The 21,928-nt window shown below is 39.0% G+C and overlaps 1 protein-coding gene across 2 annotated transcripts in view; it reads right to left on the bottom strand.

The window, feature by feature from the left end:
- Window positions 1-21,928, bottom strand: part of CNTNAP2 (contactin associated protein like 2) — a 2,276,620-nt gene that overhangs the window by 835,851 nt on the left and 1,418,841 nt on the right. For both annotated transcript variants that reach the window (XM_025380223.1, XM_025380224.1), the window contains one exon: window positions 11,706-11,825. In XM_025380223.1, the coding sequence (XP_025236008.1) occupies window positions 11,706-11,825 (120 nt within the window). The remainder of the gene's footprint in view (window positions 1-11,705; window positions 11,826-21,928) is intronic.

Genomic DNA, 21,928 nt, shown 5'->3' with positions numbered 1-21,928 from the left:
TGGTGAAGACGAAGTCCATGATGATGGTATACCCCAGGTATAGACAGCAAACACCTCATGTTAGAGCAAAGTGAAATGTCAGCAAGACGCTCCAATATTATTTTATAGTCTTTTAAAACCTGAGAGCAAAAAGATATCAGATTCTACAATGTACTAACAAACTTCCCGCTCTGTCCTCCATGTCCTGCTGCCTGGAGCAGCAAAGGCATTCATTTCACCTCTCAAAATTATGCTGCCTTGTCCTAGCCCTGAAACCTAGAGCTACACCAAGTGAGCTTAGAAACAGAAGGACAACTACGGGTCCAGTGAAGATAGAATACCATGGATGCACATAAAAGCAAAACATGAATAATAATAGTAGCGATGATAAAGTGAATGATATAGAAAGTTCTTGCCTAGTCTCACGTTTTAATGCTGATTTTGTTCAGAAATCCGAGTAAAAACCGAACATGAGATTAATAATTATGTGAAGAGTTTAATTCCAATGAAGCTGTCTGTATCTAAATGCAGCAAACAGATTTTTTGACAACTTCATCGACAGGGATATTTTTTTCCAAAGTTTTATTTTCATTATTCATTAATGAAACAAGTCCCTTTATGCAGCAGTCATTTATGTGGGGCACTGATAAGTTTTAGGGCCTCTAGTTTAAGTCAGTTCCAGGAAATAAAACTTTAAGTATTTTCCAGTTAAGGCAACATATAATATTGGTTCAGTTTACTATTTAACTTTCTTGGTTGTGGTGATTAGACAAAGACACAAGATAAAAAGAGAGATTAGCTGCTATATGAGATTTTCTTTCTAAAATTTCCAGGGACATTCTGATATGAAACTTGACATCCTCAGAAGAAATAAAAGGTGATCCACAAATTGGAAAAACCTAAAGTTTGGAGAAACAGAAACACAGTTATTGGCTTTAAGTTTAGCTGGAAGAGAGAAATTCCTAGTTTAAAAAAAGTGTGAGATTATTCCTGTGGTTTTTGATTTTTGATTGCAAAGCAATGAGTTGATCTTAATTGAATTTCCCAACGTGTGTGTGTGTGTGTGTGTGTGTGTGTGTGTGTGTTTCCCATCCTGTTTGAATAGTTGATTATTGTAGACTAGGCAAGAGTTTCAGATTCCAAGCGCCAGAGGAAATCAAACAACAGTCCCTAGCCATACACATTGTTAGGTCTTTCTCGGATTTTGAGCAGAGAAATTGCATAACAAAGGCAGTGTTTTTAAAAGCACAAAATCAGGCAGTGTCTATAAGATACTGTTTTGTCAGGTTAGATTAAAATATTTGAAGGAAGAGCATTTGCATATAGAGTACGATTTTGGAGGCCTCAGAAGGGCTGAGTGACCTGTTGTGTATCTAAAGCCACTTTATCTTGATTTCACCTGGGGTCTCGTACCCCCTTTCTGGGTCCTCTCCTGTGGCGTAGGCCTCACTGGATCTCATGGTTGTCCTCTCCTTTTTTTTTTTTTAATTTAAAGTTTGAAAACCATTTGAGAACCTTTATAGTATTAACCTATCACTATGACTGACACACTATGAAGACGAGATTGCAAAGAAAGCCTGGCAGGCAGAAGCTGTCTATGGAATGAGGCTGAATCCAGAAGGGAGTCTTCCGGAGTGGGTAATCAGTTACAGAGAAGAGTTCTTTACAGGCTGTGTTTGATCAGTGAGTTGGTTCCGAGATTTTCAATTGAAGCTGTATGAGCAGAATTGAATTCAAAGATTTACACTGATTGTGAAGAACTGAAATAGCTGAATGCGTGAAATAGGAGTTGCTGAGTGATTACAAAGGTTTATAACAAAGACAGCCTGTGAGAGGTCGACAAAGAGGAGAAGGTATGTCTGAAAGAAGACATAAAGGACAGCTATTCTCCGAGTGGGTTAACCATAGAGGAGGTAAACTAGGTTAGGAGACAGAAAGAGGAGAGAAAATGGCTTTGATGAGAAAAAAATAAAAATGAGTAGAGGGAAAAAATGGAGGAAGCCAGTGCACACATCAGAGAAATGGTTATGATATATGGGAAACTGAAGGGGTTACAAGCTTGGTAGTGCCCAATTTATGAATGTTAATAAGCCCTAATATAGAATAGGAGAGCTCTGAGCTCTGTGTGTCCCCATTTCTACATGATTTCCTCTCAGAAAGGGGAAGAATGAGACACTACAATCATGTTGTTACAGATGATATCCAGTACAATTCCATTCAATCCTGTTGCATATTCAAACAAAATTTTGTTAGATTCACTTTAAGACTTTACATTGAAAAATTAACTAGATGTTGGGGATAGAGTTTAAGTTATTCTGAAAGCTGGGCTCAAACCTTAAGGGATGATAAACCTAGGTATACAGGAAATATACAAATTATGTAAAGTTCTTAGAAAATTATATTAGAGAAAATACTTACAGTTGAATTAAGAACTAAAAATGTTACTAATTACCTATAATGGTTTATATATTGATTTCATTTAAAAGGTGTCCTCTGATTTAAAAACCCCAAGGCATTAGTTAGATAATTAAGAAGTAAATTGTTTATAACAGAAATGCTGTCCAAACCACAGCTAATGAATCAGAGCTGTGTAAGAAGGTTTTAATGATAATGAAGAGATCTGAATAAAAAATGCTCATTTTGGCAATCATATTGCAAATCATACTACAGAATCTAAAATGAGGAGTGCTGTTCCTACATATGGGTGAACTTGTGTGCACATACACATACACACGGTAACTACAAACTAGCTCTGAACACACAAGCTTGGCTAAAAATTCAAGTTTCATTATTTACTACGCGTGTGGCCCAGTACCTAATTTCTCTGAGCTCTAGTTTTATCATCAAAAAATGGGAGAACAATAGTATTACCCACCTTGTGAGGTTGTCATGAGTTATTGGACGAGTTAATGCATGTGATATTTTAAAAATGTGCCTGGCATTTAGTCTGCCCTCAATTATATATGCAGGTACCTGTATAACATATAAAATCTTTATCACACAGTGCCTAATGTGTTAGTAATTGTCATTTCTGGTTGACAAGCAATTTTTATTTTTGCTTATCTTTATTGTCAAAGTTTTTACCAAACAGTATGTTACAACTATAAGACTATTAACAGTAAAGCCTAAGATCTTATAATCTAAATGTGGCACTGCTCTTATTCAAAAGGTAGAAATAAAGGTTGTTGGAATTATGACTAATTTACAGAGGCACATAAGTAAGCATGCTGAACAGAATTCTGAAATGGTCTTCAAGATTCCAGCCACCTGGTGGGTCCACTAGGGCATAATGACCTCTCTGAGACTGGGGGTGGGGCCAGGAAATATGATGGGGTGTCACTAATAGGATTGGGCTTCTTTATATGGAAAAGATAAAGAGATTTTGCAGGTGTAATTGAGGGTTGCAATCTGGTGAGTTTGAGTTAATCAAATGGGTAATTATCCTGAGTGAGGACCAAGTCAGGTAAGTGCTGGAAAGCGAGTCAGAGAGCTCCTCCTGGACAGGCACAGCCCCACGACAGGGACCTGGGAGCAGCCTCTGGGAGCTGACAGCAATCTGGGGCCAACAGCCTGTAAGAATATGAGACGTCAGTCTTTAAACCACAAGGAAATGAATCTATCCACACTTGAATAAACTTCCAAGAAGATCCCAAGTCTCCGGTAAAATCCAAGCCCTGGCTGACACCTTGGTCTCGGAATGGTGAGACCCAGGTAACCTGTGCCTTGACACACAGAAACTGTGGATACTGAATTTGTATTACTGTAAACTGCTGAGGAAAAGAGTACAGTCATGTGTCATTTAACAACAGGCATAGGTTCTGAGAAATGTGTCATTAGGTGATCTGGTCATTGTGTGAACATGATAGTGTGTACTTACACAAATCTCAGTGGTATAATCCACCACACACCTAGGATGTATGGTCAAGCCTATTGCTCTTAGGCTACAAACCTGTACAACATGTTACTGTACTGAATACTGTGGACAATTGTAGCAGAGCAGTGTCTGTGTATGTAAACCTATCTACACATAGAAAAGGTACAGTAAACATACACCATTATAATCTTTTTTTCCTTGCCTCTTTATATATCCTCAGTTTACCAGACTTCCTTGTACCATAAATAGTTCTTTTTTTTTTTTTTTTTTTGAGACGGAGTCTCGCCCTGTCGCCCAGGCTGGAGTGCAGTGGCGCGATCTCGGCTCACTGCAAGCTCCGCCTCCCGGGTTCACGCCATTCTCCTGCCTCAGCCTCCCAAGTAGCTGGGACTACAGGCGCCCGCCACCACGCCCTGCTAATTTTTTGTATTTTTTTTAGTAGAGACGGGGTTTCACTGTGTTAGCCAGGATGGTCTCCATCTCCAGACCTCGTGATCCGCCCGCCTCGGCCTCCCAAAGTGCTGGGATTACAGGCATGAGCCACCGAGCCTGGCCTGTAATCTTATAGGACCACCATTCTAGATGCAGTCTATTGTTGACTGAAATGTTCTGCGGTGCATGACTGTACTATAGGATAGAAACTGTTTTGCTTTGTGGACATGGGGAGGTGGAAGTGGGTGGGTTTATGATACTTTCCACTGGAGCCCAAGTCCACCACCTCAGTGGCCCATTTTCTCCTGCCCACACTGTACTTGTAAAACTTGTGAGAAGCATAATACTAAATACAATACTAATACCGAGGGCAAGGGCTTAGAAACTTCAGTTACAAGCTCTCTATAAATATTAGATTAAAAAGACATGAACAGCTTTTTACTATTATAGAAGATAATAGAATTTGATCAGTTAAATCCTGGGGCTTTATAAAGCACAAATTATGTAAACAAGCTTAATGGCTTTTTGATAAAACTACAAAACCAGGGCTAGGAAGAATGGAAGAGGAGTACTTTCTTTGGACTTTAAACTTCACGCACTAGAGCACAGATGCTTACTTAAATCAAGAAAAAAATGAATGCAAAGAGAATTACAGAGAAAATGAATTTGAGGATAGAGGATGAAGAAAAATATTATCTTAGGTTTAAGGATAGATAGTAAAGTTCCAAGGATAATGGCTGGATCTAGCATTATTTACTATTGTTACTATTAATCATCTAGAAGAAAGAACTAAACAAAGCTTTAAATACAAAGGTTAGGGTTTCTAGAGAGAGGATGCTGGTAACACCTGAAGAAAATGGAAATGAAAAGCTGAAGTGTTAGAAAAAAATATACAATTAAAAGAGGTTGATACTGAAAATATAAGATAGTTTATATTCACAAAGTTTTAACACCAAATTTTTAGAGGGAGCATAAAAATGGAGAAGGAAGGCAAGGCTAACAATGACCACATTTTGTCATGTGCCCTAAGATCTAAAAAAAGAAACAAGGCTTTGGCTTTCACAGGATGATATTTTTCTACAAAGGATTCAGTGAAAAATCTTCTCTCCTCAATGTCATCAACTGTGCAGCACTCGAAATGCTCTATAATTTACGACACCCCCTAATTTCCAAATTTCTGAGAGATGTAGCTCTGAGCTGCAGACAGTCAGAAGAATTACATAGTAGAACTACTGCCTTATGATAAAAAATGAAGAGAGTCAATTTATGTCAAACTTAGCCAAGAAATAGTAAATTCAAGCTTGTTTGAGATAAGAGGTTTCTGTCTAAATTATTTGACTGTAAGCAGTGATTTTTTTTCATGTTTCATGGTAACAATATAAATATTTTCCTTTTTTTTTTAATGAAAGGCAGTGTAGAAGTCAACTTATTCCAATTCCTGCACTTTATTTACAAGAAAACCGAGACAAGGTTTTTTTTTATTTTATATTTATTTATTTATTTTTTGAGATGGAGTCTTGCTCTGTTGCCCAGGCTGCAGTGCAGTGGTGCAATCTTGGCTCACTGCAACCTCTACCCCCCAGGTTCAAGTGACTCTCCTGTCTCAGCCCCCTGTGTAGCTGGGACTACAGGTGCATGCCACCACAGTCAGCTAATTTTTGTATTTTTAGAAGAGGTGGGGTTTCGCCATGTTGGTCAGGCTGGTCTTGAACTCCTGACCTCAGGTGATCCACCCATCTTGGCCTCCCAAAGTGCTGAGATTATAGGCATGAGTCACCGTGCCCAGCCACATTTTTTTTTTTTTTTAAATGTGTTCAAGGTCCTATAGTGACTTTGTGTAGCATCTGCCTATAGGACAACTTTACCCTATTGAATTACAGGGACCCAAAGCAACATAGAATCTTACCCTTTTCCTAGTTTTCCTCTGCTTCTCTGTGTTCCATGTCATGGGGTTATCATTTTCAACTTTCTCTATCTCATAAGGAACCATCTGGCCAACTCATCTTCTTAAATACCCATCAAATCAATCCCTTCTTACTTTAAGTCTCCATTTTCAACTCTTGCATTACTACAGGGGCTTTTGGACCTGTTTCCCTGTCTTATCTCTGGGTCTCCTTTGGAGAATATTTTTCACAACGGCCAAAGTGATGTTTTTAATATACAATGCCTGATTAAATTACTGTTTTGCTTGAAACCATCCATCGCTTGCTCTCACCTCAGGACACAGTTTCAACTGCTCTGCATCCTACACAAAGCATTTTATAAGTTGACCTATTTTTCCTTCTCATCATTTCCCAGCCTCATAACACCCACTTAAACTTCAAGACTCAGCTCATGAGTCAGCCGCTTTGTGGAAGATTTTGCTGGTGTCCGATGCAGTGCTGGAAAGGCTCTGTCACTTAGAACATCCCTTGATTGCCTAGGATGTAGCTCAATCCATGGTTCTCCTATACTGTCTATGCAGCATCCATGGAAGGTTCATCATTCCTGGCCATACCACGTACCCCGCATTCTAGTGGCTGTTATTTGCCATACGTCTGTGGCACCACCACATCCATTGTATATGTTTGCAAGGATGCCAAGTTGCTTTTCATTCTCCAAGTCTTTTTGTCATTCTCTAGGATCGAAGCAGTCATTTTAACCTCCATACAGATGATCTATTTGCCCCCTAAATCCTCTCCATGAGAACTTTTTCTCTACCTACCCTCAATTATGTATATTTTTCCAAATACTTATTAAATATTTTAACACTAAAACCCTAATCTCTCTCTATTGAATTATTGAGTAACATGATTTGGCTCTGTGTCCCTGTCCAAATCTCATCTTGAATTGCAATCCCCACAATCCCCATGTGTTGAGGGAAGGATCTGGTGAGAGGTGATTGGATTATGGGGACAGTTTCCTCTGAGCACTTCTCATGAGAGTGAGTGAGTTCTCACGAGATCTCATGGTTTTTAAGTGTTTGACAATTCTGCCTCCACATGCTCTCTCCTGCCGCCGTGTGAAGAAGGGTGTCTGCTTCCCCTTCTGCCATGATTGTAAATTTCCTGACGTTTCCCCAGTCATGAGCAACTGTGAGTCAAATTAAACCTCTTTCCTTCATAAATTACTCAATCTCAGAGAAGTTCTTCATAGCAGTGTGAGAACAGACTCAGGGAAGTTCTTTATAGCAGCATGAGAAAGGACTAATTCCTCATCCTGCCCCTCGCCTTGCCCTTCCTTTCCCCTCCCCCTCCCACTACCCCTCCTCCCCCTTCTCCTCCTCCTCCTCCTCCTTCTCCTCCTCCTCCTCCCCCTCCCCCTCCTCCTCCTCCTCCTCCTCCCCCTCCCCCTCCTCCTCCTCCTCCTCCTCCTCCTTCTTCCTGACAGGGTTTCTGGCACTCAGGCTGGAATTCCGTGGTGTGATGATGGCTTATTGCAGCCTTGACCTCCCAGGCTCAAGTGATCCTCCCACCTCAGCCTCCTAAGTAGCTGGGACCACAGGTTTGCACCACCATGCCCAGCTAGTTTTTGTTTTTGCTATTTTTTGTTGCTGTTGTTAGAGATAGGGTCTTGCCATGTTGCCAGGGCTGGTCTTGAACTCCTGGGCTCAAGTGATCCACCCACCTTAGCCTCCCAAAGTGCTGGGATTACAGGCGTGAGCCACCGTGTCCTGCCTATTGAGTTTCTAAGAGCTTATTCCTGGGATGCTGTTTCTCTGTTACATCAACCCCCAAATGATATTATCAATTCTCATATATTAATATGCTAATAATTGAAACATTTATATCTCTAACCCAATCAGGCTTTGAGGGCTTATCCAACTGCAAAATTTGCATCTTAGTTTAGATGGCACATGGCACTTCACATTTAATTAGGTCAAAAGTAAGTTCTTGAGCTTCCTTTAAAACTGTTTTACCCTTAATTGTCCACTTCTCCTAAATGGCACTATAATTCATCCAGTTACTCAGTCCATATGTTGAGAAGTTAGTACTGATAACTGTCTCTCTTTAAACATTCTCATCCAAACTTTTACCAATCCTGTCAATTCTACCTTCAAAACAGATCTCAAAATGTATCAGTTTCTCATCACTGTAAACCATCACTACCCTAGTTCAAGGCAGCATCATCTCTTCATTGGACTTTCACAATAACAGCGTCAGAGCTGGTCCCAATGTTTTCATGCTGTCTCTTATAGTAGCCCAAGTGGTAGATGTATGAATGCAATCAAGATCTTATTATCTTGCTTAAAATCTTTCCATAGACGACCACCCACTGCAATTGAAAAATAAATTTTAAAAAAAGTGCAACTTTTTCTTGCCCTGCATTCCTTACGGCTGGTCTGCTCTGGCCTGCCCCCACCCGCCTTTCCCCTGCTTTATTTTGAGTCCCTCTCTTAGGCTCACTATGTTCTAGCCACTGGGATTTCAGTTCTTTGGAATGAGCCAATCTCTCTTGTGCCCTGGGGGATTGATTTATAGGGCTAATTTTTCTTCTTCACCTTTTTGAGTGCTTGCCTCCTTTTATACTTCAGGTTTAGGGGAGCATTTATAATTTTTCATGACATAGAGTTGTATACCAAGACTTTATAGACTACTTCATGCTGTCACTCCCTCCTCTTCTTTAACATGTATCTCTTGGAAATGGAATAGCCCAAGCCAAGCGTTGTGGCATCATGCTCCCCTAATGATGTTAAATCCACATTCTTTCCAGGAAAAGGAAGGGTTGGTTAGTGGCAAAGAACTGAAAGGTGCCTGTTGGCCTGCAAGGGAAGATTCTTCAAGGGTCCTTGAACACACTGATGTTCGTAACTATCTTGAATGAATAGAACAAAAATATTCTAATTGCAAAAAGTTGTACTCTGCTCCTTACAGCTCAGATGGCATCTGAAGTGCTGAGTTAAATTGCAGTCATGCTGTTTAAGGGAGATATTGATGAAGATAAGACATATGTTTCTGAGCAAAGGGTTCAATGCACAGGAGAAGCTCTCCTGAGAGTAGACTAGTCCTGTGTGTTGTGTGTGTCCTTGATATGAGAACTGTGTATATTACAGTTCTGTTTCTTTTTCTAATTTTCCTTTGAGATGAATTTAAGAAAATAACTAAAATAAATTCTTAATTGTCCAGTCCAACTGAGGATACCCTGATGTTCCTTGAGTTTAAGAACAGACTTTAATTGTATTATATATTTTCATATATTAGGAGAAACCAGAATCAAGATTCTTATATATTAAGTCAAGTCATCATAGGTTACTATTTTAGTGCTAATAAGATAAAAATGAAGGTATACAAAAAAGAATTCGAGTGCATTGACAAGTCCAGCTGTCAGTGAACTCTTAGATTAATCTCTCTGGTAAGTGTGTTCCTTCTCTGAGGCATGATTAAAGTTCTTTTTCAAAATAGAAAAGAAATTAAACTGAGAGATAGCATCTTCCAAATTTCTAGAGGAAATTTAGAAATATAGGGAAATTTAGAAATTTAGGGAAAATCAGAATTTAGGGAAAATTAGAAATTTAGGGAAATTTAGAAATTTAGACTGGGGTACAGTGGTATGCTCACGACTCACTGCAGCCTCGAACCTCCGGGGCTCAAGGGATCCTTCCACCTGAATCTCCCAAGGAGCTGGGACTTTTTCTAAATAGAGGCGTGATCTCACTATGTTGCCCAGACTGGACAGCTCCCATTTTATTGTCTTCTCCACATGTCTTCCGTGCTACACTGATGTCCTCACCATTTTCCCTTCCATTCTGTACCATGCCTGGCTTCCTGATACTGCTGAGAGTTCCGCGCTGGTATCTGCTTGCCTAGAGTGCCATTCCTGGTTTTCGGTTATAGTTGCACAATCTGATTTCCACTTCAGACATAATGAATCAGAGTCTGCAGGGATGGTGCCAAAAAGTTTGTATAGAAAACAAAACCAAAAACAAAATAAAACTCTATAAATGGTTCTGAACTACAGCCAGAAGTAAGATCCATGGGCTGCAAATAATTCAGTTTGAATCTTGCCTGAATAATATGGGCAAGATATATTTTATTTATTTATTTATTTATTTTTTATTTATTGAGATAGAGTCTTGCTCTGTCACCAGGCTGGAGTGCAGTGGCATGATCTCGGCTCACTACCACCTCTGCCTCCAGAGATCAAGCGATTCTCCTGCCTCAGTCTCCCAAGTAGCTGGGACTACATGTGTGTGCCACCAAGCCCAGCTAATTTTTGGATTTTTAGTAGAGACAGGTTTCATCATGTTGGCCAGAATGGTCTCGATCTCTTGACCTCGTGATCTGCCCACCTCAGCCTCCCAAGGTGCTGGGATTACAGGCGTGAGCCACCACACCCAGCCTAATATGAGCAAGTTATTTAACTCCCAAAGCCTTTAAATTTCTTCATCCAGTAACTTTTATTGAAGGTTTACCATGTATTAGACAATAAGTTAAGAACCATATGCAGATTGTCTTATTGGATTCATATGATAATGCTATGAGGTGGGTATTCTCATTAATTCATTTACAGATAAAGATTCTGAGGCTTATTGAATTTAGCAAAGTTACTAAAGTGCCCAATATTACACATGTGGTGACTAATGAAGCCAGGATGTAAACTCAAGTGTCTGTCTGTCTAAAGGATTTGTCACGGTACTTGACAGATGGTCAACAGTCACACTCAGTAATTACCATCAGTAGCATCTTATTTTCATTACCCTTATCATCTTATACCCAGGAGTTCACATCAAATGCTGGTCTTTTGCTGGAGCCAGTAAACAATGCATACCTCACACCTTCCTGGGGATTTTTGAAGTGTAAGATGTTGCCAAGTGTCTGATGGAAAATCTGTTCTTATCTTAGAGATCTGCACGTTTTACACATTGTTGTGGGAGTTGACAAGAACCCATAATCTCATTTCACATGGAAGTGGAGAAAAACTAGGTCCTCTTCCCGAGAAGAAAAGCCCAAATAGATTTCATAAAAGCTTCAGGTAATTTTTGCTATTATCAGAATGGGATTTCAGTACTTAGAAAGATTTCCTCTATAATTATAGAGAATCGAGGAAGGTCTGGCATGATCTAAAAGCTTCCTCTAGAATGCACAGTGAGGATATTGGAGCAGTGATACTAAATTTCCCTAGTCTAGGTTACTAATTCTTTCTTTGGGCTTAACTTTTTGCAATTTCACTTTCTGGTTTTTCCCCCTACATGCTGATTAAAAAAAAAAAAAAAAAATCTTAATTGTTCACGTCAAAGGTAAACTTTTTGAAAAGCATAGTGTCAAAATGTTTTATTGCATTAATAATACATTTCATCATCTTATCTAAGAAATCCAGCAATATTTTGCTGATTAGATGCTGTCATAAAAACACAGCACCAAAGAAACAAACCACTGGTGGAACTGCTTATTCACAACATATAGAAAAGCATCGTCATAAAACACAAATATGACACAGTTACCTGTCATGTTGCAGTAAACTTTCAGAGGCCCCAGAGGTCCACTGCCATCAGGATCTATCCAGTAGTAATTGGACGTCTGGCCTAGGTGTTTGTATGCTTCACAGGAAGGCTCGTAGATAGCTAGAACAAACAAAATATCCTACATGAGCACAGCGCAGAACAAATGGCTCCCCAGATAAATGCCGCAGTGGCACAGGCAATGCTAGCAAACCACTAGTTAGGAGTAGTTCTTCCTGGAATGAGCATTCTTTGCCTCTAAATTTAAATTCATCATTTGTTTCTTTCTCTATAAGTATTCCTGACCTAACAAAGACGTCAGGCTCCCGGTGTGACTGTATGCTGGGGAAAATACTAAAACAATCAATCATGAAACAAACGTAATGTTCATTTTACTGGGGCTCATGATCATTGAAAACGATATTTAATTTATACTTATTCATAGATATTATCCCCTTACTATTAAAAAATTTATATTGGCTGCTTTGTTGGTTATCAACTCAGAGGCCAGAAAAAATTATCCTTCACTGTCTCTGCCTCTCTCTTGTGCACACACACATGTACGCTCACACACACACTTATTTTTTGCATAGTTAGTACAAATTGTCCATAAATAATATGTAATTTTGAATCTTACTTTATCTAAAAAAAAAAGGCGAGAGATTTCATTGATTCATTTTATTTGTTCCAGGTGCTTTAATTACATCAAATCTAGTTTGTGTAGAAAGCTGACATTCAGGTAATTAAATTATGTTTTTATTCATTACTTCCCTTTTTATTTCAGTGCTCATGACAAATTTTCTTTTTCTCACTGAGACTGCACCTGTTTTCAGAAGCAAAAAACGGACATTTACATATCGCCTTTGTAGTTAGAACATCTAAAATGCTACTGAGAAAACGTTTTGTAAACAGCTCCGCCCAGGAATTAATGAAGAATGGAAATTCTCTTCACAAAACTAAGATACGTTTTTGGTAAAAACATGTCTACCTGATACAAAAGCAGGGAAGTCTTGGGTAAGTTTCACTTGAATTACACTCTTAGGGGTTGCTGTGTGTTAAATTACAAAATAGTACAAAATAAATTACAAGACATTGTAAAGCTTATATTGCACTAATTACAAATAATTGCATGGTCCTAGAATTAGAGAGCTTTCACTGAGGAGGGTCTCAAGGTCATTGCCATCTCTCTGGATTTCTAGCCTGGCTGTGCACAAACCTCAGTAGTTACTCTAACAGGAATAATTCGGCTCTGGAAAAACTTGTTTCTCCAGTCAAATTCACTAGAGCCTGGTTGAGATCAGAAAGTCAGTTTCATGGGTGGTCTGATTCTGGGACTTCCCTTTTTTAACCTTCCTCTACACCAAGTTCTCTGTGTCTCCTTTGGCTTTCCATGGCTTCCTCTCTCCAAGGTTGTTAGACCTTCAACTCTATGTCATTTCAACAACAGCATACTAGATTCAAGCTTTCTAAAATTCTTTGATCTGTTCATTTCTTCTTCCACGCCTCCCTCCCTCGTTTCCTCTTTTGCACATAGTTATTGAGGAGCTATGGTGCATTGAGCAGTGCGTTAGGCATTGCAGATACAGCTGTGAACAACACGGATAGAAGACCTTCGGAACAGTGTTTGTTCACTAACTATTTTGGTATTGCTCATTCGTAAACTGCTCTTAGAAGAGGGTGGGGCTAGAAAGCTAAGCAAAGCCCAGACATCTTTTGTCCCAGTGTAATTATGAATATGCCCACTTTCAATGTCCCAAGGGCCTCATTCAGATGATAAACTACATGGCTGCTCTAATTCAGAATGTCATAGCAAGTAAAACAGTACAATAAAAAGCAGAGGAAAAGTATTTTTAAACTGTTAGCAGGAAGATGCCATAAGTCAATATAAGTTTTGTATCAACTTATACAGAATGAAAACTCTGTGTAGCAAAGCAACAGGTTTTAGGGAAGTAATTCAAAAGGTAGAAAGAATATTTAGGCTGTTTCAACTATAGGCTGCCAGTTGAAAGATTACCAGTACTTAAACTGAAGCAATATGACAAAGAATAGAGTAAATAGAACTGATGAACTGATTCAAATGTTTCAAAGGTTTTTTGTTTTGTTTTGTTTTGTTTTGAGACAGTTTTGTTCTTGTCACCCAGGCTGGAGTTCAATGGTGCAATCTCGGCTAACCACAACCTCTGCCTCTCAGATTCAAGCGATTCTCCTGCCTCAGCCTCCCGAGTAGCTGGGATTACAGGCATCTGCCACCATGCCCAGCTAATTTTGTATTTTTAGTAGAGACGGGGTTTCTCCATGTTGGTCAGGCTGGTCTCGAACTCCCGACCTCAGGTGATCCATGCCTCGACCTCCCAAAGTGCTGGGGTTACAGGCGTAGGCCACTGTGCCCGGCCTCAAATTTTTTTTTTTTTTTTTTTAAGATCTGCAAGACATAGAAACCAACTGGATGTAGGTGGTTAGGAATAAAGAGGTGTTAAGAGTAACCTAAACTCACAATCTTTGCAAAAAACTGTTTTATTGATTTTTTTATACCTCTCTCCAGATTATCAAAATTGTTATGTACAGCTCAAGAGAAACCAGGATGTCAGGTTCAAATTCTAGTTTTCCTCTTAGTCCCTTTGGCCAATCTTGCATTGAAACCATTCCCCTTCTTTTCCATTATAATATTTAGTAATTAATCATTGTCTTTTCCTTCTGCCAAAACTCCTTATCATTTTCCTTCATCTGGTATCTTGTTTCCAACAGTCACCTAATTAATTGGCTGTTCTACCCAAATATCTCTTCACTTCTCACTAAAGTGTGGCTTTAACCAATGTTGGTCTCGTTATGAAACATCACTTTTATGTTAAATAATGTGTAATGTTTCTTCAATATCTATAAATTATATCACAGATCTTCATCTATGTGTACAAGAACTTTTGTTATCCTAACAGGTCTTCCTTGGCTTCAGCTGCTTGCCAGCTTGAACGCTGTGCTCTGGTCAGGCAAATTCGCCACGGGAGCTTGCTTACCTCACACTCACCCTTTCCGGCGTGGCCTTTGTCTACAATACACTCCAGCTGCTTTCTCAATCTACAAAAGTTCTCAGTCAGAGTTAACAATGAGGCTGGGCAAGGTGGCTCACGCCTGTAATCCCAACACTTTGGGAGACTTAGGTGGGACGATTGCTTGAAGCCAAGAGTTTGAGACCAGCCTGGGCAACATTGTGAGACCCCATCTCTAGATACATTTTTAAAAACTATTAGGCCGGGCACGGTGGTTCACGCCCGTAATCCCAGCACTTTTGGGAGGCCAACGCAGGCTGAAGGTCAAGAGATCGAGAGCATCCTGGCCAACACGGTGAAACCTGGTCTCTTCTAAAAATACAAAAATTAGTTGGGCATGGTGGCAGGTGCCTGTAGTCCCAGCTACTTAAGAGGCTGAGGCAGGAGAATCGCTTGAATCCGAGAGGCAGAGGATGCAGTGAGACAAGATCATGCCATTGCACTCCAGCCTGGGTGACAGAATAAGACTCCATCTCAAAAAGAGAGAGAGAGAGAGAGAGGAAGGAAGGAAGGAAGGAGGGAGGGAGGGAGGGAAGGGAGGGAGGGAGGGAGGAAGGAAGGAAGGAAGGAAGGAAGGAAGGAAGGAAGGAAGGAAGGAAGGAAGGAAGGAAGGAAGGAAGGGTCTATTTTTCTTCAAAGTGTAACAATTATTGTGCTTGCCTTTAACCTGCAATAGGCCTAAGCTGCTTTGCCTCATCAACACATATGGAAAACCAAACACTTAAGTACAAAGTTTTGCATGTGTGAAACACCTGGAGAGCTTGTTAAACAGAAATTCCTGGATTTCACCCCAAAGACTTGGACTCAGTAGACAATTTGCAGTTATAACAAGCTCCCAAATGATGCTGGCACTACTGTCTTCAGACTGCATTTGGAGAAGCATAGATTTCATCCTGAAAAAAGGTAAATTCAAGGTAGACTAATTTTTATGTATATTTAAATATCCAGCAAAAGTAGTTTACTGAAAGACAATACAGTAAAATTGTACATATGATAAGGTTAGAATGCCAACTCACTTCACTGGAAGTATGATCAAATGGAACGGGATGCAAAACCATGTCAAAAGAAATATAGAAATACACAGAAAAATGTTTATAAATACATCAAAATAGTCAGAGTTGTTATTTTTCAGCAGTAATATTGTGGGTGATTTAAAACTTTTTATAGATTTTTTAATGTTTTAATTTCCCACATCACTTTATAATGTGCATATGTTATTTTGTCTTTAAAATACATTTAAAAATATGTATCTAGAATTTTGACACTGGAGTAAAATGACAAGAATAGCTGTGATACAGCAAAATCACATTAGTTTTATCGTCTGAATAAAGAATTAATAAATTCTAGTTCATCTCTCCTTTCTGTCATTTACTGCCAGGATACTCTCCCTAACGTGGTTTTTTCAACTGTAAAATTGAGGAATTAAGTTGGTGCAAAAGTAATTGCGGCTTTGCCATGTAAAGTAATGGCAAAAACTGCAAATACTTTCTTATCAACCTAATAGTAATACCTTCTTCACCAAGTTATTGTGCAGATTAAATAAAATCAGATACTTCAAAAACTAGAAGTTATTGAGTATATTTAATTTTTTATGCAGATAATGAGCTAATGACAGTATTTACCCTGCACGCCTCAGCCAGTTAGCTCTGCACCCAGTGGAATCCTAATTGGGTTGCACAATTTTTGCACATTAAGCCCTAGGAGATGACAGAACACAAGAGCTAAGGCAGCAGCCACTGAAGAAAGAGAAGGGTCTGAGTCATCGTCGATCATTGAGTTTTGCCGGTAGCCTGCTGAAGAACAGAAAGGTAATTGGGTTGATGGCAAAATAAATAGACTCATCAAGCCTATTGATTTATTGGTAAAGTAATTTTTCTCTGTTGCAACTCCAAGTCCCAAGTAAAAGTTCTCATGCTATATATTCATAAGTAAATCTCAGCTATTTAGAAATATTACTACTGAACATAAATATCAGATTGAATTTCATAGCATGCAAAAATTCAGACAGTGACAAGTCCAAAATATCTTTTTTTTTTTTTTCCTTTTAAGATGGAGTCTGCCTCTGTTGCCCAGGCTGGAGTACAGTGGTGCAATCTTGGCTCACTGCAAACTCTGCCTCCCAGGTTCCAGCGATTCTCCTGTCTCAGCTTCCCAAGTAGCTGGGATTACAGGCACCTGCCAACATGTCTGGTTAATTTTTGTATTTTCAGTAGAAATGGGGTTTTACCACATTGGCCAAGCTGGTCTCAAACTCCTGACCTCCGTCTGCCTTGGCCTCCCAAAGTGCTGGGATTACAGGTGTGAGCCACTGTGCCTGGCCCCTAAATATCTTTTTCATTTTCATTAAACAATGAATGTTGTCTGCATATTACCTATCAAGGAAAATGATAAGTACTATTGTATGAGTTTCTTCTTGCTGCTATAACTAATGACAGACACTTAGTGACTTAAAATAACACCAATTTATCTTACCGTTCTAGAGATGATGATACTGTTCATAATAATGATGCAGTTCTGGTTAGAAGTTTGAAATGGGGTTCACTGGGCTAAATTCCAAGTGTTGGTAGCACTGTTTTTCTCCTGAAAATTCTAGCAGGGAATCTATATTCTTGCCTTTCCAGGTTATAGAGGCCACACACATTCCTGGGCTCATCATCCCTGTCCCTGTCTTCAAAGCTAGGAATTAAGTGGAATTTTCCTCTTGCTACGTCACACCAACTCTCTGCTTTCATAGTCTCTTTCTCTGACTATTTTAAGGAGCCCTGTCATTACACAAAGCCACCCAGATAATCCAGGATAATCTCCTCAAATCAAGGCTCTTAACAAGTACAAAGTCCCTTTGCCATATAAAGTTACATATTCACTGGTTCCATGAATTAGGACATGAACCTCTGGTGGGGAGCATTATTTTTATCACAACTATATAAAAACTATATAAAATAATATGATTTTATATAAATAGTGTATGGAAATAATATCACAACTATATAAAAATAATGGCTCTATTTAAAGAATAACTTTTATTAAGCAACTAATGTGCTTCCAGTGTTGTAGATGAACACAAGTTATATTAAGCAGAATAATAAAGGAAGATGGAAGAATGAAGTCAAATTTTCATACTGACTTTAAAGGTCCACACAGCCTTGAAGGTTATGTCTACCTGTAGAACATGAAACACCATGGCCCAAGCAGAGGGTGTGAGAGCGAAATTCTGTTAAAGCCTCTGTTCTCTGCTTACATGCAGACGTGGCCGCAGGCCTATACAGGATTGCCAAAACGCTGGCAGAGAGAGAAAAGCAATACCTGATGTAAATGACGAGTTGATGGGTGCTGACGAGTTGATGGGTGCAGCACACCAACATGGCACAAGTATACATATGTAACAAACCTGCACGTTATGCACATGTACCCTAGAACTTAAGGTATAATAAATAAATAAATAAATAAAAGAAAAAAAATAAAAATAAGTAATAGGCATGAATTGCTGGCAAATAAAGCATCAATTAAAGAATGGATAGGGTAGGGGGAGAAACACGAAGGAGGTCCTATTCCCTAGGAGAAGAGGTACAGTTCCATGATGCTGATGAATTGAGGAAGGGTCTTTCCATCCCCCTCTACTCCTGGTGCTTTGAGAGAAACAAACTTGAAATATACATCCTTCCTGTTGTGACCTTGAAAGAATGAGGATCACTAGAAGTGGGCAAGTATTAACCCATGTGAGAAACTTACTCACAAGTTAAAGCTGAGCACATACATAAAGGTTATCTTTGGAACATCATAAGCAGTCTTCCTGATTGTACAGAAGAGGGAAAATACTCACTTTTAATGATTTGATATGAAACTGGGAAAAAGCATGAAATTATTTTATTTTATTTTATTTTTTTTTTGAGGTAATTCATATTTTAATAGTTTGATTTAGCTCTTCTACAATGCATACATATATTAAAATCATGTTGTATGCTACAAATATATACAATTTTTACTTGTCAATTAAAGTAAAATTTTTTTTTATTTTTTTTTATTTTTTTTTATTTTTTATTTTTTAATTTATTTATTATTATTATACTGTAAGTTGTAGGGTACATGTGCATAACGTGCAGTTTGTTACATATGTATACTTGTGCCTTGTTGGTGTGCTGCACCCATCAACTCGTCATTTACATCAGGTATAACTCCCAATGCAATCCCTCCCCCCTCCCCCCTCCCCATGATAGGCCCCGGTGTGTGATGTTCCCCTTCCCGAGTCCAAGTGATCTCATTGTTCAGTTCCCACCTATGAGTGAGAACATGCGGTGTTTGGTTTTCTGTTCTTGTGATAGTTTGCTAAGAATGATGGATTCCAGCTGCATCCATGTCCCTACAAAGGACACAAACTCATTCTTTTTTATGGCTGCATAGTATTCCATGGTGTATATGTGCCACATTTTCTTAATCCAATCTGTCACTGATGGACATTTGGGTTGATTCCAAGTCTTTGCTATTGTGAATAGTGCTGCAATAAACATACGTGTGCATGTGTCTTTATAGCAGCATAATTTATAATCCTTTGGGTATATACCCAGTAATGGGATGGCTGGGTCTTATGGTACATCTAGTTCTAGATCCTTGAGGAATCGCCATACTGTTTTCCATAATGGTTGAACTAGTTTACAATCCCACCAACAGTGTAAAAGTGTTCCTATTTCTCCACATCCTCTCCAGCACCTGTTGTTTCCTGACTTTTGAATGATCGCCATTCTAACTGGTGTGAGATGGTATCTCATTGTGGTTTTGATTTGCATTTCTCTGATGGCCAGTGATGATGAGCATTTTTTCATGTGTCTGTTGGCTGTATGAATGTCCTCTTTTGAGAAATGTCTGTTCATATCCTTTGCCCACTTTTTGATGGGGTTGTTTGTTTTTTTCTTGTAAATTTGTTTGAGTTCTTTATAGGTTCTGGATATTAGCCCTTTGTCAGATGAGTAGATTGCAAAATTTTTCTCCCATTCTGTAGGTTGCCTGTTCACTCTGATGGTAGTTTCTTTTGCTGTGCAGAAGCTCTTTAGTTTAATGAGATCCCATTTGTCAATTTTGGCTTTTGCTGCCGTTGCTTTTGGTGTTTTAGACATGAAGTCTTTGCCCATGCCTATGTCCTGAATGGTACTACCTAGGTTTTCCTCTAGGATTTTTATGGTATTAGGTCTAACATTTAAGTCTCTAATCCATCTTGAATTAATTTTCGTATAAGGAGTAAGGAAAGGATCCAGTTTCAGCTTTCTACTTATGGCTAGCCAATTTTCCCAGCACCATTTATTAAACAGGGAATCCTTTCCCCATTTCTTGTTTCTCTCAGGTTTGTCAAAGATCAGATGGCTGTAGATGTGTGGTATTATTTCTGAGGACTCTGTTCTGTTCCATTGGTCTATATCTCTGTTTTGGTACCAGTACCATGCTGTTTTGGTTACTGTAGCCTTGTAGTATAGTTTGAAGTCAGGTAGCGTGATGCCTCCAGCTTTGTTCTTTTGACTTAGGATTGTCTTGGAGATGCGGGCTCTTTTTTGGTTCCATATGAACTTTAAAGCAGTTTTTTCCAATTCTGTGAAGAAACTCATTGGTAGCTTGATGGGGATGGCATTGAATCTATAAATTACCTTGGGCAGTATGGCCATTTTCACGATATTGATTCTTCCTATCCATGAGCATGGTATGTTCTTCCATTTGTTTGTGTCCTCTTTTATTTCAGTGAGCAGTGGTTTGTAGTTCTCCTTGAAGAGGTCCTTTACATCCCTTGTAAGCTGGATTCCTAGGTATTTGATTCTCTTTGAAGCAATTGTGAATGGAAGTTCATTCATGATTTGGTTCTCTGTTTGTCTGTTACTGGTGTATAAGAATGCTTGTGATTTTTGCACATTAATTTTGTATCCTGAGACTTTGCTGAAGTTGCTTATCAGCTTAAGGAGATTTTGGGCCGAGACAATGGGGTTTTCTAAATATACAATCATGTCATCTGCAAACAGGGACAATTTGACTTCTTCTTTTCCTAACTGAATACCCTTGATTTCTTTCTCTTGCCTGATTGCCCTAGCCAGAACTTCCAACACTATGTTGAATAGGAGTGGTGAGAGAGGGCATCCCTGTCTTGTGCCAGTTTTCAAAGGGAATTTTTCCAGTTTTTGCCCATTCAGTATGATATTGGCTGTGGGTTTGTCATAAATAGCTCTTATCATTTTGAGGTACGTTCCATCAATACCGAATTTATTGAGAGTTTTTAGCATGAAGGGCTGTTGAATTTTGTCAAAAGCCTTTTCTGCATCTATTGAAATAATCATGTGGTTCTTGTCTTTGGTTCTGTTTATATGCTGGATTATGTTTATTGATTTGCGAATGTTGAACCAGCCTTGCATCCCAGGGATGAAGCCCACTTGATCATGGTGGATAAGCTTTTTGATGTGTTGCTGAATCCGGTTTGCCAGTATTTTATTGAAGATTTTTGCATCGATGTTCATCAGGGATATTGGTCTAAAATTCTCTTTTTTTGTTGTATCTCTGCCAGGCTTTGGTATCAGGATGATGTTGGCCTCATAAAATGAGTTAGGGAGGATTCCCTCTTTTTCTATTGATTGGAATAGTTTCAGAAGGAATGGTACCAACTCCTCCTTGTACCTCTGGTAGAATTCAGCTGTGAATCCATCTGGTCCTGGACTTTTTTTGGTTGTTAGGCTATTAATTGTTGCCTCAATTTCAGAGCCTGCTATTGGTCTATTCAGGGATTCAACTTCTTCCTGGTTTAGTCTTGGAAGAGTGTAAGTGTCCAAGAAATTATCCATTTCTTCTAGATTTTCCAGTTTATTTACGTAGAGGTGTTTATAGTATTCTCTGATGGTAGTTTGTATTTCTGTGGGGTCGGTGGTGATATCCCCTTTATCATTTTTAATTGCGTCGATTTGATTCTTCTCTCTTTTCTTCTTTATTAGTCTTGCTAGTGGTCTGTCAATTTTGTTGATCTTTTCAAAAAACCAACTCCTGGATTCATTGATTTTTTGGAGGGTTTTTTGTGTCTCTATCTCCTTCAGTTCTGCTCTGATCTTAGTTATTTCTAGCCTTCTGCTAGCTTTCGAATGTGTTTGCTCTTGCTTCTCTAGTTCTTCTAATTGCGATGTTAGAGTGTCAATTTTAGATCTTTCCTGCTTTCTCTTGTGGGCA

The sequence above is a fragment of the Theropithecus gelada genome, chromosome 3, assembly GCF_003255815.1.
Source record: "Theropithecus gelada isolate Dixy chromosome 3, Tgel_1.0, whole genome shotgun sequence".
Lineage (NCBI taxonomy): Eukaryota > Metazoa > Chordata > Mammalia > Primates > Cercopithecidae > Theropithecus > Theropithecus gelada.
The sequence above is the reverse complement of the archived record's forward strand: the minus strand, read 5'-3'. Positions and strand labels throughout refer to the sequence as shown.